Source organism: Bos mutus, chromosome X (assembly GCF_027580195.1).
Source record: "Bos mutus isolate GX-2022 chromosome X, NWIPB_WYAK_1.1, whole genome shotgun sequence".
In the NCBI taxonomy this organism is placed as follows: domain Eukaryota; kingdom Metazoa; phylum Chordata; class Mammalia; order Artiodactyla; family Bovidae; genus Bos; species Bos mutus.
The window spans coordinates 84,238,177-84,252,266 of NC_091646.1; the positions used below are offsets into that span (position 1 = coordinate 84,238,177).

The window sequence follows — 14,090 nt, forward strand, 5'->3', positions numbered from 1 at the left end:
GTCCTGGCTATTATAAACAGTGCTGCGATGAACATTGGGGTACACGTGTCTCTTTCCCTTCTGGTTTCCTCAGTGTGTATGCCCAGCAGTGGGATTGCTGGATCATAAGGCAGTTCTATTTCCAGTTTTTTAAGGAATCTCCACACTGTTCTCCATAGTGGCTGTACTAGTTTGCATTCCCACCAACAGTGTAAGAGGGTTCCCTTTTCTCCACACCCTCTCCAGCATTTATTGCTTGTAGACTTTTGGATCGCAGTCATTCTGACTGGCGTGAAATGATGCTTTTGAACTGTGGTGTTGGAGAAGACTCTTGAGAGTCCCTTGGACTGCAAGGAGATCCAACCAGTCCATCCTAAAGGAAATCAGTCCTGAATATTCATTGGAAGGACTGATGCTGAAGCTGAAACTCCAATACTTTGGCCACCTGATGTGAACTGACTAATTGGAAAAGACCCTGATGCTGGGAAAGATTGAAGGCAGGAGGAGAAGGGGATGACAGAGGCTGAGATGGTTGGTTGGCATCACCCACTCGATGGACATGAGTTTGAGCAAGGTCCGACAGTTGGTGATGGACAGGAAAGCATGGCGTATTGTAGTCCATGGGGTCACAAAGAGTTGGACATGACGGAGTAACTGAACTGAACTGATAACTAAGAACACCTCTTCAGTGGAGACTACATGGAAGGACAGGTGGAGAAGGAACTAGGTTTGTAAATGTCCAAGGCAGAAGTTAGATATTTTTACTTGATGGCCTTGATCGTTTTCATTAATACTGTAGACGTCAATGTTAAATGTGTCAGGGTTACAGAAGATAGCTTAAAATTTGCAAGAGCTGTTAAGGGTTAATGGGAAAACTGTGTTAAGGATATACATAAAGGTTGCTGCTGCTGCTGCTGCTGTTTAGTTGCTTCAATCGTGTCCCACTCTGTGCGACCCTATGGACTGCAGCCTGCCAGGCTCCTCTGTCTTTGGGGATTCTCCAGGCAAGAATATTGGAGTGGATTACCATGTCCTCCTCCAGGGGATCTTCCCAATCCAGAGATTGTACCCAGGTCTCCCACATTGCAGGCCAAGTCTTTACTGTTTGAGCCACCAGGGAAGCCAAAGGATACTGGAGTAGGTAGCCTATCCCTTCTCCAAGGGATCTTCCCGACCCAGGAATTGAACCCAGGTCTTCTGCATTGCAGGTGTATTCGTTACCAGCTAAGCTATCAGGGAAGCCCATTAATGAAGGTTACTTGGGAGCAATTAAATTCCAGCTGAGTATGGAGACTTAAGTTGTCAATTTGCCTGGTTTTAAATTTTTCTCAAGCAGCATTCATCAGTCAGCATGTGGAAGTAGAGAACATAGCTTTGTTTGTTCCTCAGTGGTTGGATTTTGAAGGAAAATAATGACAAAAAAAGACCAGAAAGTTGAAGAAAATGGGGAAAGAATAGTTGGTGGGGGAAGATCTAGAATATAGAATAGTAAGGAAGCTAGGAGGAATCTGGCAAGTAGAGAGGTCCAAAGATGAGGGCTCGATGAGGTAAGTTGAGCAGCTTTTGGAAATATAATATGTGGTGATCAGAACAGGATATTGATATTAAGGTTTCAAAGTGGAGGAAGCACCTTTAGCTAACATCAAGAAACATGGATGCCATGGATACACAAGCCTGATGTGAAGTAGATAAAGGTAAAGATCGGTGAAGTAGATTAGTTAGTTAAAGAGTCTAAGCCAGTGTAGGTCATCTGCATCTACTCCAAAGATAAGTACTTACAACTGGAGTCAGATTCTTCAGAAAATGTAGAGAAGTGACCCAAATATTGTAGAAGATAACACTGAGGAAAATGAATGAGCATGACCCATAATGGAAGTATTTTTAAGAGAGTAAAAGGAGTAGTTGAATGCAGTGGTAATGAGGAGAAAATTGATCCCACTTCAGCTTTCTTTTAGGATTATGATACATGAAGAGTGAATAACGAGCCTTCTCCATTTTATTTGGGGCCCAAGAAGTAGTGTCCTTGGTGAGGTAGATTTCAATTATATCAAAAGATAGAAAATTCAGTGTAGAAGTTAAGGATGCCATGCATGTTTACAGTGGATTAGGGCTTCTAGTGGATGGTAGAGTTGGGAAAGAGCATCATGGGAGAGAAAACATTAAACAGTTCTGGGATGAGATTTTTTTCATTCATTTAAGGAATGTATTAAATACTATTTTTACACCAGGCACTGTCCAGTAAACAACATAGATATGACCTTTGTTCACATTAAGCTAAATGTAACTGTTAAATTAATTGAAATTAAATATAATTGAAAATTCAGTTCCTTAGTCATACTAGCCACATTTAAAGTGCTTAATAGTGACTGCCATATTGGACAGCACAAATATGGAACATTTCAATCATTGTAGAAAGTTCTATTGTAGAGAATACAAAAGGAAATAGAATAGATGACCAAAAGGTTTACAATCTGGATAATAGTGAAAGTTGCTGGTGGCTAAGAGGTCCACTGGGATTAATGAACTTTGAGATTCTAAGTTGTATTTTGGCATTAGGTATTTCCCTACCAATTCCAATACAGAAACTGAAGGTGACCTTGCTATAGCCTGTTCCAAACAGTGTAATCCCTGATGTTAATCATTGTCTTTCTTTACCTTTACTTGTATCTCTTAGGTGTGGCCACCTGGATGGGGACTCTAAAGAAGTATCCCCTATTTTCACACAGTTCCTAGACTGTATCTGGCAATTAATGGAACAATTTCCATGTGCCTTTGAATTTAATGAAAATTTCCTGCTGGAAATTCATGACCATGTTTTCTCCTGCCAGTTTGGGAACTTCCTTGGAAACTGCCAGAAGGATCGAGATGATCTGAGGTGAATTCAGTTTGTGAGAAAACACTGAATAGGGAGAGGATATCAGTATAAATTTACTAGTCACCCTGAATTTGGGACAGCAGTTCACAAAAGGGGAGGAGATGACAACTATAAAAATAATTTTTGAAGCATAAAACACTTGGTATTTGTATGGGTATTCCTCAAAACCTCAGATTCTTTATCTGTAAAATAGGGTTAATAATATATAATTTTCAGATCTATCATAAGGAACCAATAAAGCAATGGATGTGCAAGGATTTTATAAGGAATGAGTGTATGAGTAGTCATTAGCTACTATCCTTTATCATTTGTGTCTAAGATCACTAAATAGCAGGTCATAGGCCAAGTCTGGCTTAACAGGTATATTCTGTTTCATCTGTAGAGTATTTTTTAAACTGTTAATTAGTAGTCAGCATTTAAATATCATGATATTTCACATAAAAATCCAGTTGTTTTAGGATTTTTTTCCAAAATCAAAAAGCCACTGTGGCAAAATATTCTGCAATATGAGGAACTCTGGCAGTATTGGACCTGCATTTTCTAATGGCAATAATCAGTTGGAGCTGAATAATAGCCTGCTCCATTTGAATGAAGCAAGCTCACTGTTGTTTGCCACAATTCTCACTATTCTCTGTTGTTTATTCTCAGCTCACTTCATATGTTACTTCCCCAGCTCCTATAGGCACTTGAATTGGTACCGGACTTAAACTCTAACATGCTCACAGTGTATAAAATGTAAATAATTTTTGAGGTTGACAATACAGAGTTTCTGGGAATAGCATTCTCCTTGTTTTAGAGTCAGAAGAAAAGAATAGAGAGGGGAAGTGACTATCTCACAATCTACTCTAGTTTCAGAGTTGTTAACTGAGTAGCAGTTAGCTCAAGGGATGGTTCGGGGAGGGAGGTGGAAGAGGGGTTCAGGATTGGGAACACGTGTACACCTGTGGTGGATTCATATTGATGTATGGCAAAACCAATACAATATTGTAAAGTAATTAGCCTCCAATTAAAATAAATAAATTTAAATAAAAAAATAAAGTTCTCAGGCCCTGCTATGATATATCTTGGATAAGTCAGATGATATCTCTAATTCTGTTTTCTTGTTAACACTGAGAACAGTGGTGAATTTTGCTGCTTCAAAATCTGTAGTTACTTAGTACCTTCTGTGCACATTTCTATTTCATTTTGCAACTAGAACTTTCTTACCCTCTTCCCAAATGCTTATAAACACATTTGTTCTGTCTCTGACCTGCTTTTCTAGCACTAAAATCAGAGATCTTTTCCGTATACTTTTTCTCCACCCTCTTAAAATGAGGCTAATATATCGTCAACCCATTCCTCACACAAATCTGAATCTACATGTAAAAGATTAAAAATTTTAGCATATGCTTTAATAGTGGTTATATAAAACAAGCAGACATATCATTCATCCATGAAAGAAAAGACATGGACTCTAGGATCAGAGAGACCTGGGTTCAGATTTTGGCTCTGTCACCTACTAGCTATGTGACTTTTTGCAAATTAATTTTTGTCTCATTTTCTCATTATTATTTTGGGACTAAAATATCTTACAAGGTTTTATTATGAAATTTAATAGGGTATTTTAAGTAGAGTCTGGGACAGTGTTTGACACATAGTAAATAGTTAATAAATACTACTTACGTTACCACTGCAAGATTTTTTTTTCTTTTTTCAACCAACAACAAATGAGAAAGATGCATATACAGTTCCTTTGGCCTCATTGAAATGGTCTGAGGATTCTAAAAGTTACAAGACTATAATTTTTACGTCATATACCCCATATCAGTTCTCTTTGTTGTCCTCCTAGAGCTTTCTTTGACACTTTATGAGCAAATGAACTTCCCATGTGTGGATACACAGCAGCTTTCATTGGGGACAATGAATTCCATGCTTTTTATGTGTTAACTAAGTCGCTCCCCAGGGACTCAGCTAAGGGATAAGAAGAATCAGTCTTGTAATATAAATATCAAAATCAGTGCTGCACACCTAGGATAACTCACAAATATTTGCCAATATAAATTGCTACATTGTCTTTCACTGTCTTGTACCTTCTGAGGGGAGGAGAAGCTGGCTCGAAATAAAATATAGAAAAGCCAGAAATTCACCTCTTGTCTGTTAATTTACCAGATTTTTAAAAGGAATTCTAGATTTTTTAAAACTGGAAAGGTTATTCATGGAATCCAAGATTTGGAAGACACCTTAAAGATCACATTATACAAATGAGAAAATAGGCCCAGAAAGGGCTAGGGACATCCCTAAGATTACATCACTACTCTGTGACAGAGACAGAGAGTCTGCATATATACTCAACACGTTTCTCTTCAATGTGGAACACTTTCTAATCTCTTTAAAAATGGATAAGTTGAAGCCCAGATAATTTGTTACTCTATCATTCTTCATTACCATTTATTTTTATTTTCCTTGTATCATATCCTAGCCTTCTGTCTTAGGTTACTTGTTAATAGAATTTAGATGATTGTCAAGTTCAGCAAATCTATTGATGTTACCTGCTTGCTGCTTTTAATTTTTTGGCTTGTTTTTCTTTTCTTACAGAATATATGAGAAAACCCATTCAGTGTGGCCTTTCTTGGTTCAGAGGAAACCAGACTTCAGGAACCCTCTCTATAAAGGCTTCACTATGTATGGGGTACTAAATCCTAGTACTGTGCCCTACAACATTCAGTAAGTTCCTAAGCTGTTCATCCTTTCTTACAGCAAACCCCAAGGCCTCAGCTTCTTTGCCTCTCCTTGTATAGCTGACATCATCTCCATAACCCAAGCTATGGAGTAGGACATTCTTTCCCAGATTATCCATTCCTTGCTGCCTCTGAAAGCAAGACCACACTCCCATTGGTTTTCAGGGCTTTGTAGTTACTTGCTTAGGGAAATAAACAAGAAACAATAGTTTATTTATAGTAGTACAACCAGTCAAGGTGTAGGTTGTTTCATTCCTTTTAGTCTTTCCTTATGTATTTCTCTTCTTTCTTATCCTTTTCCCTGACAAAGAGAAGGAAAAACAGAGAAAGAGAATGTGCTGATATAGTTTGTTCTACTTTCCCCACAAAGTGTTAAGTACAGGGTGCCATGCTCACTGACCACAATTCAATGAGTACAAGACAGAACTGAATGCATTTATTAAGTCTAATGGTTTATTTTGTATATTCTGTAGGATTTTATATATGTAAGATCATATCATTTCTGAATAGATATTGTTTTAATTATTCCTTTCCAATTTGGATGCCTTTTATTTTCTTGCCTTATGTAGAACTTCCAGTGCTGAATAGAAGTAGTGAAAGCTAGCATCCTTATATTGTTCCTTATCTTAGGGGGAAATCTTTCAGTCTTTCTCCATTGAATATGTTATAATTTTATTTTACAAATGACCCTTATCATGTTTGGGAGAAGGCAGTGGCACCCCACTCCTGTACTCTTGCCTGGAAAATCCCATGGATGGAGGATCCTGGTGGGCTACAGTCCATGGGGTCGCTGAGGGTTGGACACGACTGAGCGACTTCACTTTCACTTTTCATTTTTATGCATTGGAGAAGGAAATGGCAACCCACTCCAGTGTTCTTGCCTGGAGAATCCCAGGGACGGGGGAGCCTGGTGGGCTGCCGTCTATGGGGTTGCACAGAGTCGGACACGACTGAAGCGACTTCATTTTATCATGTTTAGGACATTCCGTTCTGTTCCTAGTTTGTTGAGTGTTTTTATGACGAAAGTGTTTTAGATTATATCAAATGTTTTTTCTGAATCATGTTGAGATGCAGATGATTATGTGTTATTTTCTCCTTAATTTTATTTTTTGTTTGTTTTTGTTTGGCCACACTACACGGCTTGAGGCATCTCTGTTCCCTGACCAGGGATTGAACCCAGGCCATTGTAGTGAAAGCTCAGAATCCAGGGCATTAGGCCACCAGAGAACTCCCTCTTGTTAATTTTGTTAATGTGGTGTGTAGCGCTGATTGATTTTCAGATTTTGAACCAACCATGCTTTCCTAGGGTAAATCCCACTTGGTCATGGTATATAATCCTCTTACTATGCTGCTGCATTTAGTTTCCTAGTATATTGTTGAGGATTTTTGCATCTATATTCATAAAGCATATTAATCTACAGTTTTATTTTCTTATAATGTCCTGGTCTGGCTTTGGTATCAAGGTTATAGTGACCACATAGAATGAGCTGAGCATGTTCCATACTCTTCAACATTTGGAATAGTTTGAAAGAAATTATTGTTAATTCTTCAATGTTTAGTAGAAGTCACCAGTGAAGCCATCTGGTCCTGAATTTTTCTTTGTTGGGAATTTTTTGATTACTGAATCAAAAACTGTTATAGGTCTGTTCAACTTTTTTAGTTCTTGAGTCATTTTTGGAAGTTTGTGTGTTTCTAAAAATTTTTCCATTTCATCTAATTTGTTGACATGCAATTGTTCATGACTTTCTCTAGTATTTTTCTTTATTTATATAAGTTCAATAATAAAATCCCTAACTTAATTTATGGGAGAAGGCAATGGCACCGCACTCCAGTACTGTTGCCCGGAAAATCCCATGGATGGAGGAGCCTGGTAGGCTGCAGTCCATGGGGTCGCTAAGAGTCAGACACGACTGAGTGACTTCACTTTCACTTTCCACTTTCATGGCATTGGAGAAGGAAATGGCAACCCACTCCAGTGTTCTTGCCTGGAGAATCCCGTGGATGGAGAAGCCTTGTAGGCTGCAGTCCATGGAGTCGCACAGAGTCGGACACGACTGAAGCGACTTGGCAGCAACTTAATTTATGATTTTAGTAATTTGAGACTTTCCTCTTTTATTTTTTGAGGCCAAAATACCTTCGTTTAATGTCAAAAGCATCTTGTACATAAACTGGATAATACATATTAAATGATGCATTTCTGTTACTTTTAGGGATTTGAGGGGCATTTTTCCAGTTTTATTGTGATATAATTGACATATAACATGGTGTAAGTTTAAGGTATATAGTGTGATGATCTGATACATGTAAATATTGTGAAATGCTCACCACAACAAGATCAGTTAGCACATCCTCTACTCATACAGTTACCATTTTGCTGTTTGCTGTTATGGCGAAAACATTAATGCTCTACAATCATAGCAAAATTTGGAATGATTCACAAATTTGCATGTTATTATTTTACACCTGTCATGCTAATCCCTGTATCATTCCAACTGTATTATATATGCTGCCAAAATGAGCACCCTCTCATTGTTTTTAATAAGTTTAACTTAACATTTTATTGAATTTATTAATCTTTTCAAAGAACCAACTTTAGTTTTGTTGATATTCATTTATCTCTGTTTTAATCTTTATTATTTCTTCCCTTATGCTAACTTTGGGTTTAATTTGCCTTCCCTTTTTAGCTTCATAAGGTATAAGATTAAGTCTTTCTTTTTAATGAATGCACTTACAGTTATAAATTTCCTTTTTAGCAGTTCTTTCTCTGTATCCCATAAGTTTTGGTATATTGTATTTTTGTTTATATCAATCCCAAAGTACTTTTTAATTTGAATTTCAGATAGTTCAGTTTAGTCGCTCACTCATGTCTGACTCTTTGCGACCCCATGGACTGCAGCACACCAGGCCTCCCTGTCCATCACCAACTCCCAGAGTTTACTCAAACTCAGATAAACAAACAATAATTTGCCTAAAAAGCTTAGATCCTTTGATTCACTTAAAGACAGTTCTAAAATATAAGAAACAATGAATTGGGGCATTCAAGACAAAGCCTTTCTCTCCTCCCTTAGTGTCATCGTCACCCAGGTGAGACTCCCTGAACATCCATTTTCCCATGCAGGTTCCAGGATGCAGTCAGTTAAATCACTTTATTCCATAAAAGTCTACAGAATAGATTCTAAGGAAGGGGATATGTGGGTTTAAGGGAATGTGTTATTTAATTTGTTATGTGTAATGCCAGACTGAGCCTGACCCTCTTGTGGGATAGAAGCACTGCTTCTCCCTTTCTCTCTGCAGGCAGAGCTTGACTTCCAGCCCAATCCCTCTATCTACTTCCTTCAAGAAACAGCTCTGCCTTTTTCCCTGACCCTTTTCATCAACAGTGTAAGGTTCTAACCAGTGCTGTAATGAGCTATATTGGAGCCTGTTGCAATGGGTCTATATATGTGCTTACCATCTCCTACTACCCTGTTCTCTGTATCTATGTGTTTATCTTTTTTGTTTTTCTTTTTATTCCACATGTGAGTGAAATCATATTTGCCTTTCTCCATCTGACTTATTTCACTTAGCATAAAACCCTTAATATCCATCCATGTTGTCACTAATGGCAAGATTTTGCCTTTTTATGGCTGAGTAGTATCCTGTTGTATATATATGTATTATGTGTATATTTGTATATATATATATATATTTTTCTTTTCTTTTTTTATCCATCCATCAATGAGCACTTGGGTTGTTTCTGTGCCTAGGCTATTGTAAATAAATCTGCAACATACATAGGGGTGGTATGTATCTTTTCAAACTATTATTTTTGCATTCTTCATATGAATACCCAAAAGTAGAATAGCTGGAAAATATGGTATTTCTTTCTTAACTTTTTGAAGTATCTCCATACTGTTTTCCATAGTGGATGCATCAAATTACATTCCAATCAGCAGTGCACGAGTGTTCACTTTTCTCTATATCCTTTCCAACACTTGTTTCCTGCCATTGATACTAGCCATTCTGATGGGTGTGAGATGATATATTGGGGTTTTGATGTGCACTTCCCTAATAATTAGTGATGTTGAACTTATTTTCATGTGCCTGTTGGCTATCTGTATGTTTTTTTTGGAAAAATGTCTGTTCAGATCCTCTGCCCATTTTTTAAAAAATGTCATGTATGAAACGAGATGCCAGTCCAGGTTCAGTGCACGATGCTGGATGCTTGGGGCTGGTGCGCTGGGAAGGCCCAGGGGGATGGTATGGGGAGGTTGGGAGGGAGGAGGGTTCAGGATGGGGAGCATGTGATTTTTTTTTTAAAAATAAAATTGAAAAAAAAAAAAAAAAAATCAGGTTGTTTATTTTGTTGTTGCTGAGTTATATGAGTTCTTTATATATTTTATATATTAATCCCATATCATATATTTGCAAATGACTTGTCCCATTTGGTAGGTTGTCCTTTCATTTTGCTGATGGTTTCCTTTACTGTACAGAAGATTTTTAGTTTGATGTAGTCCCACTTGTTTATTTTTGCTTTTGTTTTCCTTGCCTGAGGAGAAAGATATTGCTAAGACCAACGTCAAAGAGCATACTGCCTATGTTTTCTTCTAGGGGTTTTATAGTTTCAGGTCTTATACTCCAGGATTTGATCCATTTTAAGTTGAATTTTGTGTCTGCTATGGGATAGTGGTCTAGTTTCTTTTTTTTTTTTCCCTACACGTGGATTGTCCAGTTTTCCTAACACCAATTATTGAGGAGACTACCTTTCTCCATAGTATGTTTTTTGCTCTTTTATCATAAATTAATTGTCCATATGTGCATGAGGTTATTTTTGTGCCGTCAATTCTGTTTCATTGTTCTATGTATCTTTTTTTCTGCCAATGCTATGATGTTTCTGATACTGTAGCTTTGTGGTATGATTTGAAATCAGGGAGGGGAATACTTTCACTTTGTTCTTTTTCCTCAGAATTTATTTTGCTATTTAAGTGAAAAGTGAAAGTGTTAGTTGCTCATTTGTGTCTGACTCTTTGTGACCCCATGGGCTGCAGCCAACCAGACTCTTCTCTCCATAGAATTCTCTAGGCAAGAATACTGGTGTGGGTAGCCATAGCTTTCTCTGGGAATCTTCCCGACCCAGGGATTGAACCTGGGTCTCCTGTATTGTAGGCAGATTCTTTACCATCTGAGCTACCAGAGAAGCCCAGGATGCACATAGATTTTCGGATGTTTTGTTCTGTGACAAATATCATCAGGATTTTGATAAGGATTGAATTGAATCAGTAGATTGATTTGGTAATATGGACATTTTAGTAATGTTAATTATAATCCACAGCCATGGAATGTCTTTCCATTTCTTTGTGTTTTGTTAACTTTCTTTCAACAGTGTCATAGATTTTAGCAAACTGGTCATTCACTTCTTAGTTAAATTTATCCCTAGGTATTCTTTGTCTTGTGATTGTAAATAGGATTATTTTCTTTTTAATTTCTCCTTCTGCTTGTCTGTTGTTAAGGTGTAGAAACTCAAAAGATTTTGCATATGAATTTTGTACCCTGCAACTTTATTAATTTACTATTTCTAATAGTTTTTTTTTTTTTTTTTTTGCTGGAGGCATTAGGATTTTTAATATATAAAATCATGTCATCCATAAATAGTTACAGTTTTAGATCTTATTTTCCAATTTGGATGCCTTTTATTTCTTTTTCTTTTGTAGTTTCTCTGACTAGGACTTCTCATATTGAATAAGACTGGCAAGAGTGGGCATCCTTGTCTTGTTCCTAATCATAGAGGTATAGCTTTCAGTTTTTCTTTTTGAATATGATGTTAGCTGTGGGCTTGTCATATATGACTTTTATAATGTTGAGGTACATTTACTCTATACCCATTTTATTGAGAGTTTTTATCATAAATGAGTATTGAATATTGTCAAATGCCTTTTGTGCACCTATTGAGATGATCATATAATTTTTATTCTTAATTTTGTTGATTTGGTATATCTCATTGGTTGGTTTGTGAATGTTGAACCATCCTTGCATTCCTGGAATAAATCCCAATTGTCCACATTGTATCCTTTTAATGTATTGTTGTATATGTTTTGTTAATATTTTGTTAACCACTTTTGTGTCTGTGTTCATTAGAGATACTGACCTATACAATTTTTTTTTTTAATTACTGCATTACTCTTGTCTGGTTTTGGTATTAGGTAATATTGAGCTCATAAAATGTGTTAGCAAGCATTCTCTCCTCTTCAATTTGACAAGGGTGGACATTAACTCAACTTTTAATGTTGGGTAAAATTCACCTGTGAAGGGATCTGATTCTTGATTTTTTTTCCTCAGGGTGAGTTTTTTGATTACTGCTTCAGTCTCTTTACTAGTGATCAGTTTATTCATATTTCCCATTTCTTCATTATTCACTCTTGGACAGTTGTATAATTCTAAAAATTTATCTGCTTTTGCTAAGTCGCTTCAGTTGTGTCTGACTCTGTGCAACTGCAGAGACGGCAGCACACCAGGCTCCCCTGTCCCTGGGATCCTCCAGGCAAGAACACTGGAGTGGGTTGCCATTTCCTTTTCCAATGCATGAAAGTGAAAAGTGAAAGTGAAGTCGCTCAGTCGTGTTTGACTCTTAGCGACCCCATGGACTTCAGCACACCAGGCTTCTCCATCCATGGGATTATCCAGGCAAGAGTACTGGAGTGGGATGCCACTGCTGCTTTTAGGTTATCTAATTTGTTGCTGTATAGCTGTTCACAGTATTGTCTTATAATTATTTGTATTTCTGTGGTATCCATTGTAATTTCTTCTGTTTTGTTTTTTATTTTATTTAGCTGAGCCTTCTATATTTTTTCTCTTAATGAGTTATGCTATAATGTTGGTCAATTTTGTTTATCTTTTAAAAAACCAGCTCCTAGTTTCATTCATATTTTCCTGTTGTCTGTTTCATCTCTATTTCCTCTATTTCTGCTCTGGTCTTTATTATTTCCTCCTTTCCATTAACTCTGAGCTTTGTTTGTTGTTTATTTTATAGTGCTTTTAGGTTTATGGTTATATTGTTTTTTGAGATTTTTCTTGTATCCTGAGGTAGGCCTGAATTGCTATAAACTTCCCTCTTCATACTGATTTTGCTGCCTCCCATAAATACTGGTATGTCAGGTTTTCATTTTCATTTGTCTTCAGGTGTGTTTTAATTTTGGAGCTTCTCAGGTAGTGCTAGTGGTAAAGAAGCCACCTGCCAATGTAGGAGACATGAGAAACATGGATTTGTTCCCTGAGTTGAGAAGATCCTCTGGAGGACAGCCTGGCAACCTACTCCAGTATTCTTGTCTGGAGAATCCTGTGGACTGGCAGGCTACAGTCCACAGGGTCACCAAGAGTCAGACACGACTGAAGCAACTTAGCACACACACACACACACACACACATGTTTTTATTTCATCTTTAATTTCTTCATTGACCCAATAGTTGTTTAGTAGCATATTTTTTTAGTCTCTAAGTAGTTGTAATTTTTTCCAGCTTATTTCTTGTAGCTTATTTCTAATGAATATGCCACTGTGATCAGAAAAAAAGACTTGATATGATTTCAGCCTTCTGAAATTTATTGAGACTTTTTGTGTATGTGTCCTAGCATAGGATCTATCACTGAGAATGTTCCATGCACACTTGATAAGAATGTATATTCTGCTGTATTTTTAAGAAGTAGTCAGTACCAACCTATCAAATCTGTGTGCTCTAATGTTTTCTTTAAGGCTCCTGTTTCCTTGAAGACTTTCTGCCTGGATGATTTGTCCACTGATGTAACAGCATGTTAACATGTGCTACACTTACTGTGTTGCTTTTAATGTACCCCTTTAATTCTGTTAATAATTCCTTTATATATATTTGTCACTCCTTAACATGGTTCATATATATTTATAATTTTTATATCTTCTTAATGAATTGTACCCTTTATCATTTATAATGTCCATCTTTGTATCTTGTTAAATTTTTTGGCATAATCTGTTTCTCTGATATGGTATGGCAACATCTACTTTTTTTTGACTGCGATTTGCTTCACTTTGAGCCTATGTTTGTCTTTAGAGCTGAGATAAGTCTCCAGAAGCAGTATATAGTTGTCTCGTTTTTTCCTTTATTTATCCAGCCACTCTGTATCTTTTGATTGATATATTCAACCAATTTTATTTAGAATGATTATTGCTATCAAGAACTCAGTACTGCCATGTAAACTTTTATTTCTGGTTGATCTATAGCTCTATTATTTCTTTTTCCTTGTGTTTCTATCTGCTATTTTAATTTGGTGGCTTTCTATGATTTTACTCAGTTACTGCTTTCTTGTTTCGTACTGTATGGCAGTTACCAGCTGAGCCACAAGGGAAACCAAAGGACCACTAGGACCACAGCCTTGTCTAACTCAATGAAACTAAGCCGTGCCTGTGGGGCCGCCCAAGATGGGCGGGTCATGGTGGAGAGGGCTGACACAATGTGGTCCACTGGAGAAGGGAATGGCAAACCACTTCAGTATTCTTGCCTTGAGAACCCAAAGA

The 14,090-nt window shown here is 37.1% G+C and overlaps 1 protein-coding gene and 1 non-coding gene across 4 annotated transcripts in view; one reads left to right on the plus strand and one right to left on the minus strand.

Annotated features, from left to right (window-relative positions):
• MTMR8 (myotubularin related protein 8) overlaps positions 1 to 14,090 on the plus strand; it is a 284,350-nt gene that overhangs the window by 110,710 nt on the left and 159,550 nt on the right. For 2 of the 3 annotated variants that reach the window (XM_070365958.1, XM_070365957.1), the window contains exons 11-12: positions 2,654 to 2,854; positions 5,429 to 5,557. In XM_070365958.1, the coding sequence (XP_070222059.1) occupies positions 2,654 to 2,854; positions 5,429 to 5,557 (330 nt within the window). The remainder of the gene's footprint in view (positions 1 to 2,653; positions 2,855 to 5,428; positions 5,558 to 14,090) is intronic. The other variant, XM_070365959.1, reaches the window with a different exon arrangement.
• On the minus strand, positions 7,990 to 8,093 carry LOC138986543 (U6 spliceosomal RNA). The gene has a single exon (XR_011463356.1). It is a non-coding gene; the product is annotated as a U6 spliceosomal RNA (small nuclear RNA).